We start from the raw sequence: 12,749 nt of genomic DNA, 5'->3' as shown, positions 1-12,749 counted from the left end.
TAACCAATTGTAAACGTCTTTTTGATATTAACGCGTAAGGAGCCACGAGCTGCTCTTTCTTTTAATATATATATATATATATATATCTATGTATGTATATATTTATATCTATGTATGTATATATGTATATATGTATCTATGCATATATATTAGCAAGATAATGGTCTTGGATTTGATAGTCTTTAGCTTTGTGAATTTTGAGTTTGTTTAAATTATTCGTGTGTTTGCTTTTGTGAGGATGTTGCATATTTGTTTTCTTATGTATTTAGTAGGACTTCTGAAGTTTAAAATAATTGTTTTTTTGGCATGTATGTTAATGCCTGCACACTTATTTAATGATTTATAGCTATTAGGTTAGTTGACTTTGAATCTCTTAATGATGAACCATCACTCTTTTATTAGAGTTGGAAGTTGATGAATTTGATTATTGATCGGGTAATTTTTAAAATAATTATTGTTGAGAATATTTTAAAATTTTTGTTTTTATGCTACTTAAATGAGATTTAAAATGTTAAAAAAAAGTCAATTTTGAAGATGGAATGAATCTACTAATATGTAGTATACCCGAAGAAAGAATAATTATTTATAGTGATTCAAATGGACATATACTATTGTTGGATGGATTATAAGAGGATGCATAGTTAGTTCAAACCTGCAATATGTTAATGCTAAAGAGACAAGTAAAGTTAATCTTGCAATATCATGTAGTGTATTAATATTTAAACATTTTATCAAGCAAGATAAGAATTAAGCGAATAATTATCTTTGGAAATAATTATAAGATGGATTTATGAAAAAGTTAAATCAACAAAGTAGAATGATAGTTATGAATACATTTCTTAGAAGATAAGATAAGATTTTGTAACTTAAAAAAATGAGGATAGATTAGATATTGTAACTTAAGAAAAGGTAGGTTGTTAATTTTTTGAGTGGTAGGTTTCTGAAAGGTGAAATAAAATCTCAATATCCGTGGATTTCTCTTCTTTTTGGACTTCTTTCTCTTCTTGTAATTAGATCTTTGAGCAACACCTCCATCGAATATATGGATTGATGTAAGGCATGAACAAACTTTTGAAAAGTGGGCTGGGGTCAAATTAGCGGCCCCCTTATAAGTCGAGGCTACTTAGTGATGGAATTCCTTGGAGGATTCTCCAAGATGTTAACAATCATAAGTATCATTAGCATAAACTTTCTTCTTCAGAACTCATTTTTATGAAATTTTACCAATGTCAAATCTCTGGGGATGCAAGACAAATATCTAGTATTTTTCTTTCTCAAGAATATTTTTTTCCATGAGCCTTTAGGCTAATCTCTGGGGATGCAAGACAAATATCTAGTGTTTTCCTTTCTCAAGAATATCTTTTCTATGAGCCTTTAGTTACATATCATTTTTCCTTTTCGTTAGGACCTTTGACAATGAATTCTTGGACCTTATGTCCAAGTGTCACATCCTGATGCTCAATTTGCACAGCTTGCTTGGATTCTTTCAGAGTTACGACAACATATGTTAACTTTTAGATTTGAATTTTATTGGCCCCTGTGATAACTAGTATCTTGTGCCTATTTTTCATTAGATCCTTTCTCTTATAACCTTAAAAATTCTATGCACCTTTGATAACATTTTATGTCTATACTTTTGAGTGATTGGGGCTTGGTGTTCCTGTTGAGCCCAAAGTAATTGCTTCAATGTACCGACAAGACTTCCAATTTACCCACTTAAGGTTTACAAATTTCAACACGGTGAGGTCAATTGTAATCGACCCCAGAAATTGTCGCATAAGTGGTTACCAAGTAATTATTTCTAGACCCTTAGCTCGTTGTTGTGTTGCATTCTTTGTTTTTTAAGAGGGCTTTTTCAACTGAAGAAGCCTTAACGTTATACCTTCGCAGTGCAAATGGCTTGATTGGCAGGGTGGTGTACGGACACGAGCTGGTCTATGTCTAGCAATAATCCTCTTTATGGCTCATAAGGTTTCTTTTTCAAGGGCCTTTATAGTGATAGAAATTTTAATATATTTTGTTTGTTATTTGGGTTGTTGTGCATAATACTTTGGATGTTTTAGCAGGATGAGGCCTTCTACTATGGCTTTAAGCAGGCATGTCATGAATTGCATGCCTCGAGCTGCTCGAGCTAGTGTATTGACGCGGGATAGAGAGGGGACCTCAGACTGGCTCGGTTCAAGTGGAGGAGGGTTGGTTAGGGCTAGGGTTGCCGCCCACTCCTAACATCAACAAGGGTATTGTCATCTATTTGTTTTTTCATTAGATTTTAGGTCCTTTATGTAAATATATAGTTGTTTATTTTATTAGGGGTCTTTTGTTCATTTGAGTTTTGTGAGGGCATGTGATCCTTTTTGTGGTTCTTGGATGGGGACGAGTTTGTATCTGTAGCATTGGGTGGTGGCAACTGTTTTCCTCCGTTGTTGGTGGTGACATTCCTTTTCTTCTTCTTTCGTCAATTCTTCGTGTGATGATTTTTGTATCCTGATATATTGCGAGATTAGGAAACTCTTGTATCTTGTATCTTTTATTTGATTAGAGCATCTTGTCTTTGTTCTAGTTTTTTTTTTCTTGTCTTTTGGATGTTATTGCTGAATTTTCTACTACACTTTTCTCCAATATCGTTTGGTGTCATAACTATCATAACCCTAGTCCACCAAAGGTTAGTAAAATCCTCCCAAACCTAAACCCATCAAACCATAACTAAATTTTGACCTAACCCTAACCCCCCTTTGTTGATTTTCAAAATAGCAACCCTAAACATCCTCTTTCACCTCCCAAATTAAATTAAAAAGACCTTAGTCAAATTTTGACCTAGTCTTAATTCCTCATTGATTTTCAAAATTAGCAATCCTAAATATTTTATTGTACCTTAAATCATTCCCATGCATCCTCTTTCACCTCCCAAAACTAAACCCTTGCCATGCCATCAACTTCATAACATTTAACATTGCTAACCTGATGCCATATCATGAGGAGTCAGAAGCTTCGACAAATTGGATCGAAGCTCCACCAACCTTGGTATATTGATGCTAGCTGGGAGGGGATCCTGAATCGATTCGGCCTAGTGGAGGAGGGTTCGTTGGCCCTTTCTCTAGAGCTAGGAGTGCCACTCACTCTTAATAGCAACCAGGGTATTTTTATCTTTTTATATTTATTATGTTTAGGTCTTTTGCTAATTATAAATATCAAGCCTTCTATTGTATTAGAGATATTTTATTCATTTGTGTTTTGTGAGGGCATGTGCTTCCTTTATGGTCTCAGGTGGGGACGAGTTTGTATCCACGACATTAAGTGGTGGAAACTGTATCTCTCCATTTTTTGTGGTGACATCCCCGGTCTCTTTCCTTCGTCAATTTTTTGGGTAGTGATTTTTGCGTTTTGATCGGTTGTTAGAGTGTAAAATTCTTGTATATTGTATCTTTTATTTGATTAATACATATTATTTTGTTCTAATTTTTTTTTCTTGCCTCAGATTCCTTTATTGGTTTTTCTTGTCAAATCTTCTACCCCCTTCTTTGGTATATGTACATCTCACATTTAGTGGGAAACACATCTCACCTCAATTAGATTGAGGTGCGAGCCTCAGTTATTTATTATATTAGACGGATCGACACCTTAACCCCAACAATCCATGCTCGACCTACACCCACTCACATAAGATCTCCCCTTCCATGCTACCACCTGTTGCTTCCATTGTCGCCATCACCACCTGCTACTTCTGCCGCCGCCATTGCCGCATACTGTTTCTGCTACCAGCTCCGCCTTCCTCTACTCTTTATTGCACAAGGGTTGACCTCACACACATAAGCATGTTGCCCCAAGTGTCGTTACTGCCACTATTTGTTGCTTCCTCCTTATAGCACTGCTGTCATCTTTGCTTTCCGTTGCCGTCATCATTATCGTCGTTGTTGCTTCCTCACCAAATAGTCTTCTTTCAAGTTCCATAAGGTTTTAAAATTCTACAACTCTAAACCCTGTTTTTTAAAATTCTTTGAATATTTGCATGGGTTCAAATTTATTTGAATTTTGAAAAAAAATTTCATTCTATGATTTTATAAGAAATATTTAGAGACAAGAAGGTTTCGCATTGGGTCATTGAAAGGATCCGACAGTCAGACAGCATGCAAGTTGATATTGGAGGCAACAATAAGTATGCTTATTTGAAATAAAATTACTGCTATAAGGTAGTTAAATTAGGTCTTACAATGATGAAAAAATATCTTTCAGACTCACATAAGAATATTGCATTTTGTTTGAAGTGCCACAAACAATGAGAAAGCAAATCTGGTCATACATGAAATGTCGACTCTTATTATGAGAGCAAGTGCAGTGCCAAACTTTTATTCATCTTAGCAACCAATTTAGTAAAGGTATAAGAAGTCCCTTATATCAATATGTGATAAATGTGGAGTATAATATGGGTCATGGAGAGGGGGCAACTGCAGTTCATAAGATGTCTCCAGAACATGTTAGAGAGACCCAAATCCGTCGCATGGATATTGTCATAAATATATTTTTTTATTAGAAGCCATTCCATTCAATATGACAACCTCTCCTTGTTTTACTATTGATTTGTTCAATAGGTGCTTTTTGTCGAGACTTAAAACCCCCATTCTTATATGATTTGAGAGTATGGTTGTTAATGTAGGAGCTAAGTAATACATGGAAAAACATAGAGAAGATTAAAAGGACCCGAACTTAGACTAGATTGATAATTATGTCTGATGGGTGGTCAAATATAAACAATTGAACTTTGATTAATGGTTTAATTAAAAATCCCATGACATAATTTTTATGAAACATGTAGGAGCATCTAATCAAGTTAAGAATGCATAGTATATTTTTGGGCTACTTGATTGAATGATAGAAGATTGGAGAGCATTTATTGGCTCAGATTGTGATGAATAATGTTTGTGCTTGTAGGGAAGCTAGGAATAAGTTGATGGAGAAGAGAAAGCATTTATATTGGACACCGTATGTTGCACACTATATAGACTTGATTTTAGAGAAGCCTAGTGACTTGCCCCAACATCAAAATTGTTTGACCATAGTAAAAAAGGATTAGTAAATTCATTTATAATCATTTATGGGTTATTTTCGAAGGCAAAGTTTTCCAATAAAATAAACATGTTATTATAAATTAATTCTAAGATTGTATTGATATTAAATCATAATATATTGCTATAAAATATATAATTAAATAAGTTCTAATTAATCAAATTTAATATAAATAATATATGATTTATAATGTCAACCATCTTTGAGCATTTAAGATGTTTCTTGTAGAATAACAAACTAGTTGAACTGTTTTTAGGTTGGCTCTTTTAACCTTCGTGTTTAAAATAACGTTTGAACTTATTTATTTACTAATATGAGTAAACCTAATTGAATATTAATTGAGGTGAGTTTGAGTTGTTCATTAAGTGCATTAGTTCATTTATATCCCCATGTACTTATTTTTTGCAATTTTCCCTATAACATTGGAATGCTATGCTTGGAAACTTCATTTTTATGATTTTTTTTCTGCATATTATCTTATCCGCGAGGAAGCTTTGTTGACGACGAGTCAACAAAATTTATGATGAGGTGAACACAATTTTTTTTCATCTCTCCCTCTTTTTTCTTTCTTTTTTTGTTCTTTTTTTTAAAACAACTTTGTATGCTTTACATATATATATGTGTGTGTGTGTGAGCGCACGCGCGCGCGCGCTCGCGTGTGCACGCATATATGTAGAGATAGAAAGGAGTGACTTGAAATATAAACACAATTGGGTGTTTGAGGGGGACAATCAATTCCCAATTATAGATGAAAAGTTTTAATGGTGGTGTTGACTATTATTAGAAAGGAAAAATTGAAAGTGAGCTTTGTCAAAGTTGAGGTGGTGTTTGCAGGGGAGCATAAGCGATGGTTCAAGTTTGTATATGGAGATGAGGTAGAGAGAGGTCACTTGGTGTGGGAGATAGAGTTGAAGTTTCAAGCTTAGGAGTGGTGTGGTAGAGCAACATGAGTTTTTTCCTTTAGCTTGTGTTCGAACTGAAGGAGGACTGACCAAATATTTTCTTTTTTCTGTTGGATTACATCAAGGATCGTCTTTAAGCCCATATCTTTTTGCTTTAGTTATGGATGGTCTTACTGGACATTTACAGGAGGATGTACCTTGGTGTATGCTTTTTGCTGATGATATCCTTCTCGTGGATAAGGCGAGAGAAAAAATCTAAGAAAAGCTTGAATTATGGAGGTCTACATTAGAGTCTAAAGGCCTTCATTTGAGTAGAACTAAAACTGAATACATGGAATATAATTTTTGTAGTAATAGCTCTAGCGACAGAAGTGTAACTTTTGGTGATCAAATTATTAAAAGTTGTGAATGATTTAGATATCTCAGCTCTGTTGTTCAAAGCGATGGTGATATAGTTGGGGATGCTAATAGTAGAATTCATGTTGGTTGGTTGAAGTGGAGGAATGCTTCGGGCCTTTTAAATGCTTTTGGTTGAAGTGGAGGAATGCTTCGGGCCTTTTATGTGATAGAAAAGTACCACTTAGACTGATGGTTGGGAGGGATTACTACGTACTATGACGAGATTATCGTGGTACGGTCGCGATCTGGCTTCAGTCGGGCTAGCTAGGAAGATTGGATCGAGGCCCGACAATAGTCTTCATGACCTTGCAAAGCTATCGTGATTTGGGCGAACTGAGAAGCAACGATTGGATTTCATAGTATAAGGTTTCACCATTTTGATAAAAACAAAACTATATTGGGAGAGATGACAGTAAAAAAGGTAGAATTTGTGGGGAAAAAGTTGGAGGAAGAGATAAGTCAACTTAAAATCTGGGATAGAGGAAATATTCTCCGCCATAGTAAGAAGGGTTTTATCTATAGATGATAGGTTTTCTTCCATTGATAACTAATTTGGGAGCTTGGAAGAGATGATAAGGAAGTTTATTGAGATGGAATCCAAGACCTCATTGGCAGCTCAATTTGCAAATCCTAACCAAGAGTTGGCCAAAAATTCAATGGCCAAATCGAAAGGGAAGGAGATCGAACAGGAGGAATATGAGGAAAAAAGTGGCTCACATCAAGATCCCCCTTCCAAGTCTCCAATTAGGGGTTGAATGAAAGAATTTTAATGTTGGGGGTTGGGCCGAAAAATGGATAAGAGGTTATGCAAGAGGTATGAAGGATCACGAAGAAGAAAAGAGAGAAACATGAAGAGGATATAGCTTATGATCGAAGGAGAGTGTTTTACCCTCAATACATAGGGGGAAACCACAGAGGGAGAGAAAGTTGGGGCGAAGATGCTAGGGTAAGATACTGATCTTCAATGGGGGAAGACTCACATGGGTGAGTAGATCAGGTGGAGCAATATTTCACTGTGAATGTACTAGATGGGGAGGAGAAACTCATGGTGTCAGGGTTTTGCTTGTAGGGGAAAGCCTTAGATTGGTTTTAGTGAAGGGAACCTAGGTACCTGATCCGTTCGTGGGAGGAATTTAAAGATTTTTTGTTGGGCTATTCGGGAAGGAGACCTGCACGGGCAATTCTATGTCTTGACTTAGGAGGGGACTGCTATGAAATATAACGATAAATTCAAGCTTTTGTCGGGAGGGCTGCGAGAGGGGAGGGGGGGAATTCTGAAGCAGGATTGGTGAGCAATTTTATGAAGGGCCTAAAGCCCGACATTTGGGCAACACTCAGTCTATTAAGACCACAAGGAGTGAGGGAGAGGATGGAGCTTACCTAGCTGGTGGAAGATAAGAACCAGATGAAGAAGACCAACTAAAACGACACCATAGAAGGATTTCATGGGAGTAAGTCAACAACTATGACACCGAGGACCCTGTCGGTGTCATTTTAGAAGGAGACGCCGAAGAAGAGGAATGTCGGGGCCTGTCTTGAGAGCAACTTCAAGCGCTTCACAAATCAGGGGTGCAGAAGAAGAGAGCAAAGAGGTTTTGTTTCCAATGTGATGAGAAATATGCCCTAGGCCATCGGTTCATGGATCACACGTTCCAGGGCATTTTAGTTTATGAAGGGGAGGAGGCAGATAATGAGTGGATGAAGAAGCAATGGAGGAGGAATACCTTCATTTTTTTCCACTTTGAAGATAAGGTGTTTTTTTTTATTGGAGGGTATTATTACGTCGGCCTAGCCTAAGGGCAATATTGTCTTTTTGGTAATTAAGGGCAATTGATTCTTTTATTATGTATTATTTTTTTGTATAAATAAACCCTAATAGATTTAGGGTTAGGTATGCATGAGATTTTTGTGGCGAGTTTTAGGTTTAGGGTTTGGAAGAGATTTCCTACATCTCGAATTGTAGGAATTTGGAGAGATCGCCTACTTCGCGAATTATAGGTATTTTTCTTTTTATTCATGTTGAATTGTTTGGATAATTAAAGAAAAATATTAGTTTGCCCTAATTTCTCTGGAATATTTTGTCGATTTTTGGGTCGGATTGTATCACAAATATTCTTTGTGATTTGATTCAGGAAGCACTTTCCATTGCACTCAATAAAATTTTTGGATTTATATTCAGTGGACTTTTCAAGCTTTCTATTGATGTGATTCAAATCTAATTTTATTCACGAATTTGGACTTTCATTTGGTTGGCTTTTTCATGCTTTATAATATATTTCTGTCTAATAACTTTAAGTGATCTCTAATAAATTTGTGATTTTGCAAGTTTAGCATTGTAGGAAACATTTACGTAATTTTGATAGGTATAGACTTTGTTTAGTATAATACGGGCATAAATTAGAACATGTCCATTTTTGGCCTGACATAGTTCATTCTTTTTCCATTACAGGCTAAGGATATTACTGATATTGGCTCACTTAAGGCGTCAGCCAAGATCTTTGTCCCTGGTAAAGCTCAATATTGAAAAGAAATTGTTTTCTGCATGGCATGATTGTAGCTAATATTAACGTCCTCCGAAACAAGTAGAATAATTACGTTGGTATGCTTTCTTTCTCCACATTCACGGCTTCTAGAAATTTTTGGGAAATTTACATACATGTCACACAATTCTTATGGATATACATATCTAACACATAAAGCTTGATATTTACATTTATACACCATTGTAAACTATGCATAAAAAGGTGCATTTGATTTAAGCGTTAGTAAAAGTAGTATTTGATGTCATGTTAAAGAACTTAATGCTATGAATACAAATATTAAAGTTTAGGTATTAGATGTGTTAATACATAAGAATTGTGTGGTATTTATGTAAATGCCCAAATTTTTTCTATTGGATTACTTTGTACGATTCTCTAAATCAAACAGCCTGTTCTGCTATATTGTAATTACTTCTGGATGGTGTAACTTTATATGCAATGCTAGCTTCATGAATGAGCTGAGAAGCTTTTCCTGACTAGGATCAATGTGATGGATGATTTTCTTTATCTGCAATTAAAATGCTAGTTGATTTGAGTAGGATCTAGAACTGTCACTGCTTCAAGGTTCCCGTGAATTGCATTTTTTGCTGTTGTCTTTTTTGCTTTCAACTTTAAATGGGGTCTCATATTCACATGGAAGCAGGCTTGTTATTCTCATGCTGGCACACGTCTTTTTCTTTGAGTTTTAGAGACTTTCATCTGGTGCATTGCAAGTTCAAAGAACATCCTCCTAAAGGCAAAGCTTCTATAGGGGCTAGTGAAGGTGGTTTTTTCATTGTCCTCAGGTGTTATAGGGATCTGGTGGTATCATAAATAGCCATCTAGGAAGTAATAGAATGGGTGGTCTGTTAATCTATCCAACATCTAGTCCATAAAGAGCAGGGGAAAATGGTCTTTCATTTTGAGGTTAGGCTATTAACTGAGTTTGCAAACTGCAACTGGCTGGATCCCATTAGACAATGTTGCAGTGGTTTCTGAAATTCTCACTTTTGGTGGCGTTATCTCTTCTCTTATGGAAATGCCTGATATGTTGTTTAATTTTCTTGGTTTATCGCTCTTTATTTTCTTGTATCCTACACTACAAAAAATGATGTCCAACGGAATGCAAGACTCAAGTAGGAAAACACGGTTTTGGGTTTATATGAGAACAACTAAGGGAATCTTTTCCTCTCTTTAGGAACTTTTCCAAATTGTTTTTCTTTTCACATTTTCTATCTACTTCTCCTCTCTTTTATTTTCTTTATGGCCCATTAACTTCTGACTATCTTTCTGAGTGTCTAGTTAGTTCTCTCTCCTTCTATTGACCAAATCATAAAGAGAGAAGTCAAGCTTAGGATGATGACGAGTGAATGAGAAAAGCTTTAGTAGCTTGGAGAGGCTTTTGGAGGATTGAAATTATAGTCAGGAGTACCTCTATAAACAATTCTTCATTTCACCAATCTCTTATGGAAGTTTTTTTTTATTAGAAGAATTGAAGAAATTACCTAGTTGGCTTTGGTTTCAAATATTTAAGGATAAAGGAGAATTCTTTTATTAGGGAATTATTTTAACTACTTATGAAAAAGTTAAATTTAATTGCAAATAAATAAATAAATAAAGGGAAATTTACATATATGCCACACAATTTATATATATTTACATATTTAACACCTTAAGTTTGATATTTACATTTGTAGCACTTTGGTATTATAAATTGTAGAATTTTGGAAAGAATTTTATTTCTCATTCACTTTAATGCATTGCACTTCACTTTAATGAATTTTATTTTAATGGAGCTGAATTTCATTTTAATTGTCGTTGTTGTATATATCATCATACGATGTAGTCTCTTGTATTTGAATCTCTATTTGCCTTTCTATATTCCTTTCATAAACTCGAGTGACATCATTCATATACATGCTTGAGGATCATATACATGCTTGAGGGACATCATATACATGCTAATATCTTTCATTATTTTCTTCAAATAAAATGCATTGAAGTGTCAGTCTTGTATAATAATGCTTATCTAATGGCATTTTTCTATATTTTATTTTATTTATTTCGAAAGGAATCAATTCTAAATCCTTCAATTGATTATGAAGATTTTTTATTTTTTCAATTGCTTGTTTTTGTGAAGACATCTCTTCAAAACCAGAATCTTTTTTTCTTTTGTAGCAAGATTTTGTTTCTTTGATTTTGAGATTAATTCCTCAAAATATTGAATATTTGATTTTATATTAAAATTAAATTTAGAATGAGATTGTATAGTCAGATGTGTTTTGATAGGCTAAATATTGACTTCTTGAACCTTTTGGTTTAATATTTGGAATGCATGTTGACTTTCTTGGAGACTGTCAGTCATCACATCCAAAAAATCAGCTAACATTAGCTAGATCGCCTCTGGCGGCTTTATCTCCTCAATTCCCTCTCGAACGGCTAAGGTCATTTCCATTGGGGAATGTCGTACTGACCGTAGAAAGGTGGCAGGGGAACCACAGGCTTCTCCGTGATGCGTGTCTCCGCTACTCCAAAATTTTGATGGATAAGAGAATGAGATACTTCCCATCCTTCGTGAACGAGTGAATATTGTTGAGCCCATCATGCTGAGTCTTGCGACCAAACTGTCATGGTTTTTCCAACAGATATGAAAGGCTTGCATAGGTTCCACATCAAACCACACCTGATCTTATAGCTATTCTCCAATAGAAAATCCTATCAGGCACTGTTGATCCACTCATATCTCGTTATCCTTCAACAAATTCAATTAATAGGGTTGAGAATGCTTCTGCATAGCCAAGCCTAACTTTTTCATCAAAACAGCGGAAACCTGAATGGTTGAGAATGTGTCTGCGTGGCCAAGTTTAACTTTTTCATCATAATGGTGGAAACCACATTCTCACAGGTTTCTCCGTTAATAATGAGACCCCACACTTTTCCTCTCATGGTACATCTGGTGTGAAAAATACTATGCCTCAACCTTGAGTGCTCCTTCTGGGGTTCAGGTTGTAACCCCTCCTAACAATGAGTATCTGACCCTCATCTCCCTAATGTTGTTACTCCTCACCTTGTTCTTCAACTGCATCTTCATCTGTCACTTCATCCACGACGCCTTGCTCGTTGAAGTACGCAACTTAGGTCGTCGGAAAATTGGAGGCGGTATTGTCCATACCCATAGCATCTGAAGCACTTCTTGGTTGGAATGGTACCGGAAGTGCTATTCTTCTCATGCTTCTTCTCTCTATAATATGCATTGTTATTCCCCTGACCCATCTTCCCAACTCTGCCAGGCATGTTCCTGTTAATGCTTCCAACTGTAGGGTGTTGTCTGAACATGGGTGGGTACCTACTCTTTTTCAAATGACTCTCCACCTTTATACTAAAGTCTGCACTTCACTCAATGTTCAATAGGTTGTAGTTGGATCATATTACTAATAGCAGACTTCAAGCCTCCCAAATTCCTGGCTATTATATTCTCTATCTCCGTCAGTTCATACTTCAACGTAAGCTGCATAAATTTTGTTGTGTATTTCTCAAATGATAGCTCATGTTGCAAGCTGTGGAGCTTTAAGAAGATATCTCGACGATAGTGTTGGGGTAGGTACCGTCGCTGCTTCGCCTTGTTCATTTTCTCCCAATTAGTGATTTTCTCTCGTACTTCTCTCTCTCTTCCTCTTCAGGTTCTCCCACCACAAATTGACATTCTTCTTCAACTTGATGGCGGTGAGCTTCACTCTTTTGTCATTTGTCACCTCCTTGTATTAAAAAATCCTCTCAGCAGTTTACATCGACTCGAGGAATTCATCTGGATTCATTCTTCCTTTGAAGTCATGTCCACCTTCATTCATAGATCTTTGTGCCCTTAAGC

The 12,749-nt window shown here is 35.8% G+C and overlaps 1 protein-coding gene across 2 annotated transcripts in view; it reads left to right on the top strand.

Annotated features, from left to right (window-relative positions):
• LOC110030777 overlaps window positions 1-12,749 on the top strand; it is a 32,440-nt gene that overhangs the window by 13,444 nt on the left and 6,247 nt on the right. For both annotated transcript variants that reach the window (XM_020733689.1, XM_020733690.1), the window contains exon 4: window positions 8,812-8,869. In XM_020733689.1, the coding sequence (XP_020589348.1) occupies window positions 8,812-8,869 (58 nt within the window). The remainder of the gene's footprint in view (window positions 1-8,811; window positions 8,870-12,749) is intronic.

The sequence above is a fragment of the Phalaenopsis equestris genome, unplaced genomic scaffold, assembly GCF_001263595.1.
Source record: "Phalaenopsis equestris unplaced genomic scaffold, ASM126359v1 Scaffold000761, whole genome shotgun sequence".
NCBI classification, from domain to species: domain Eukaryota; kingdom Viridiplantae; phylum Streptophyta; class Magnoliopsida; order Asparagales; family Orchidaceae; genus Phalaenopsis; species Phalaenopsis equestris.
This window is presented reverse-complemented; position numbering and strand designations above follow the sequence as displayed.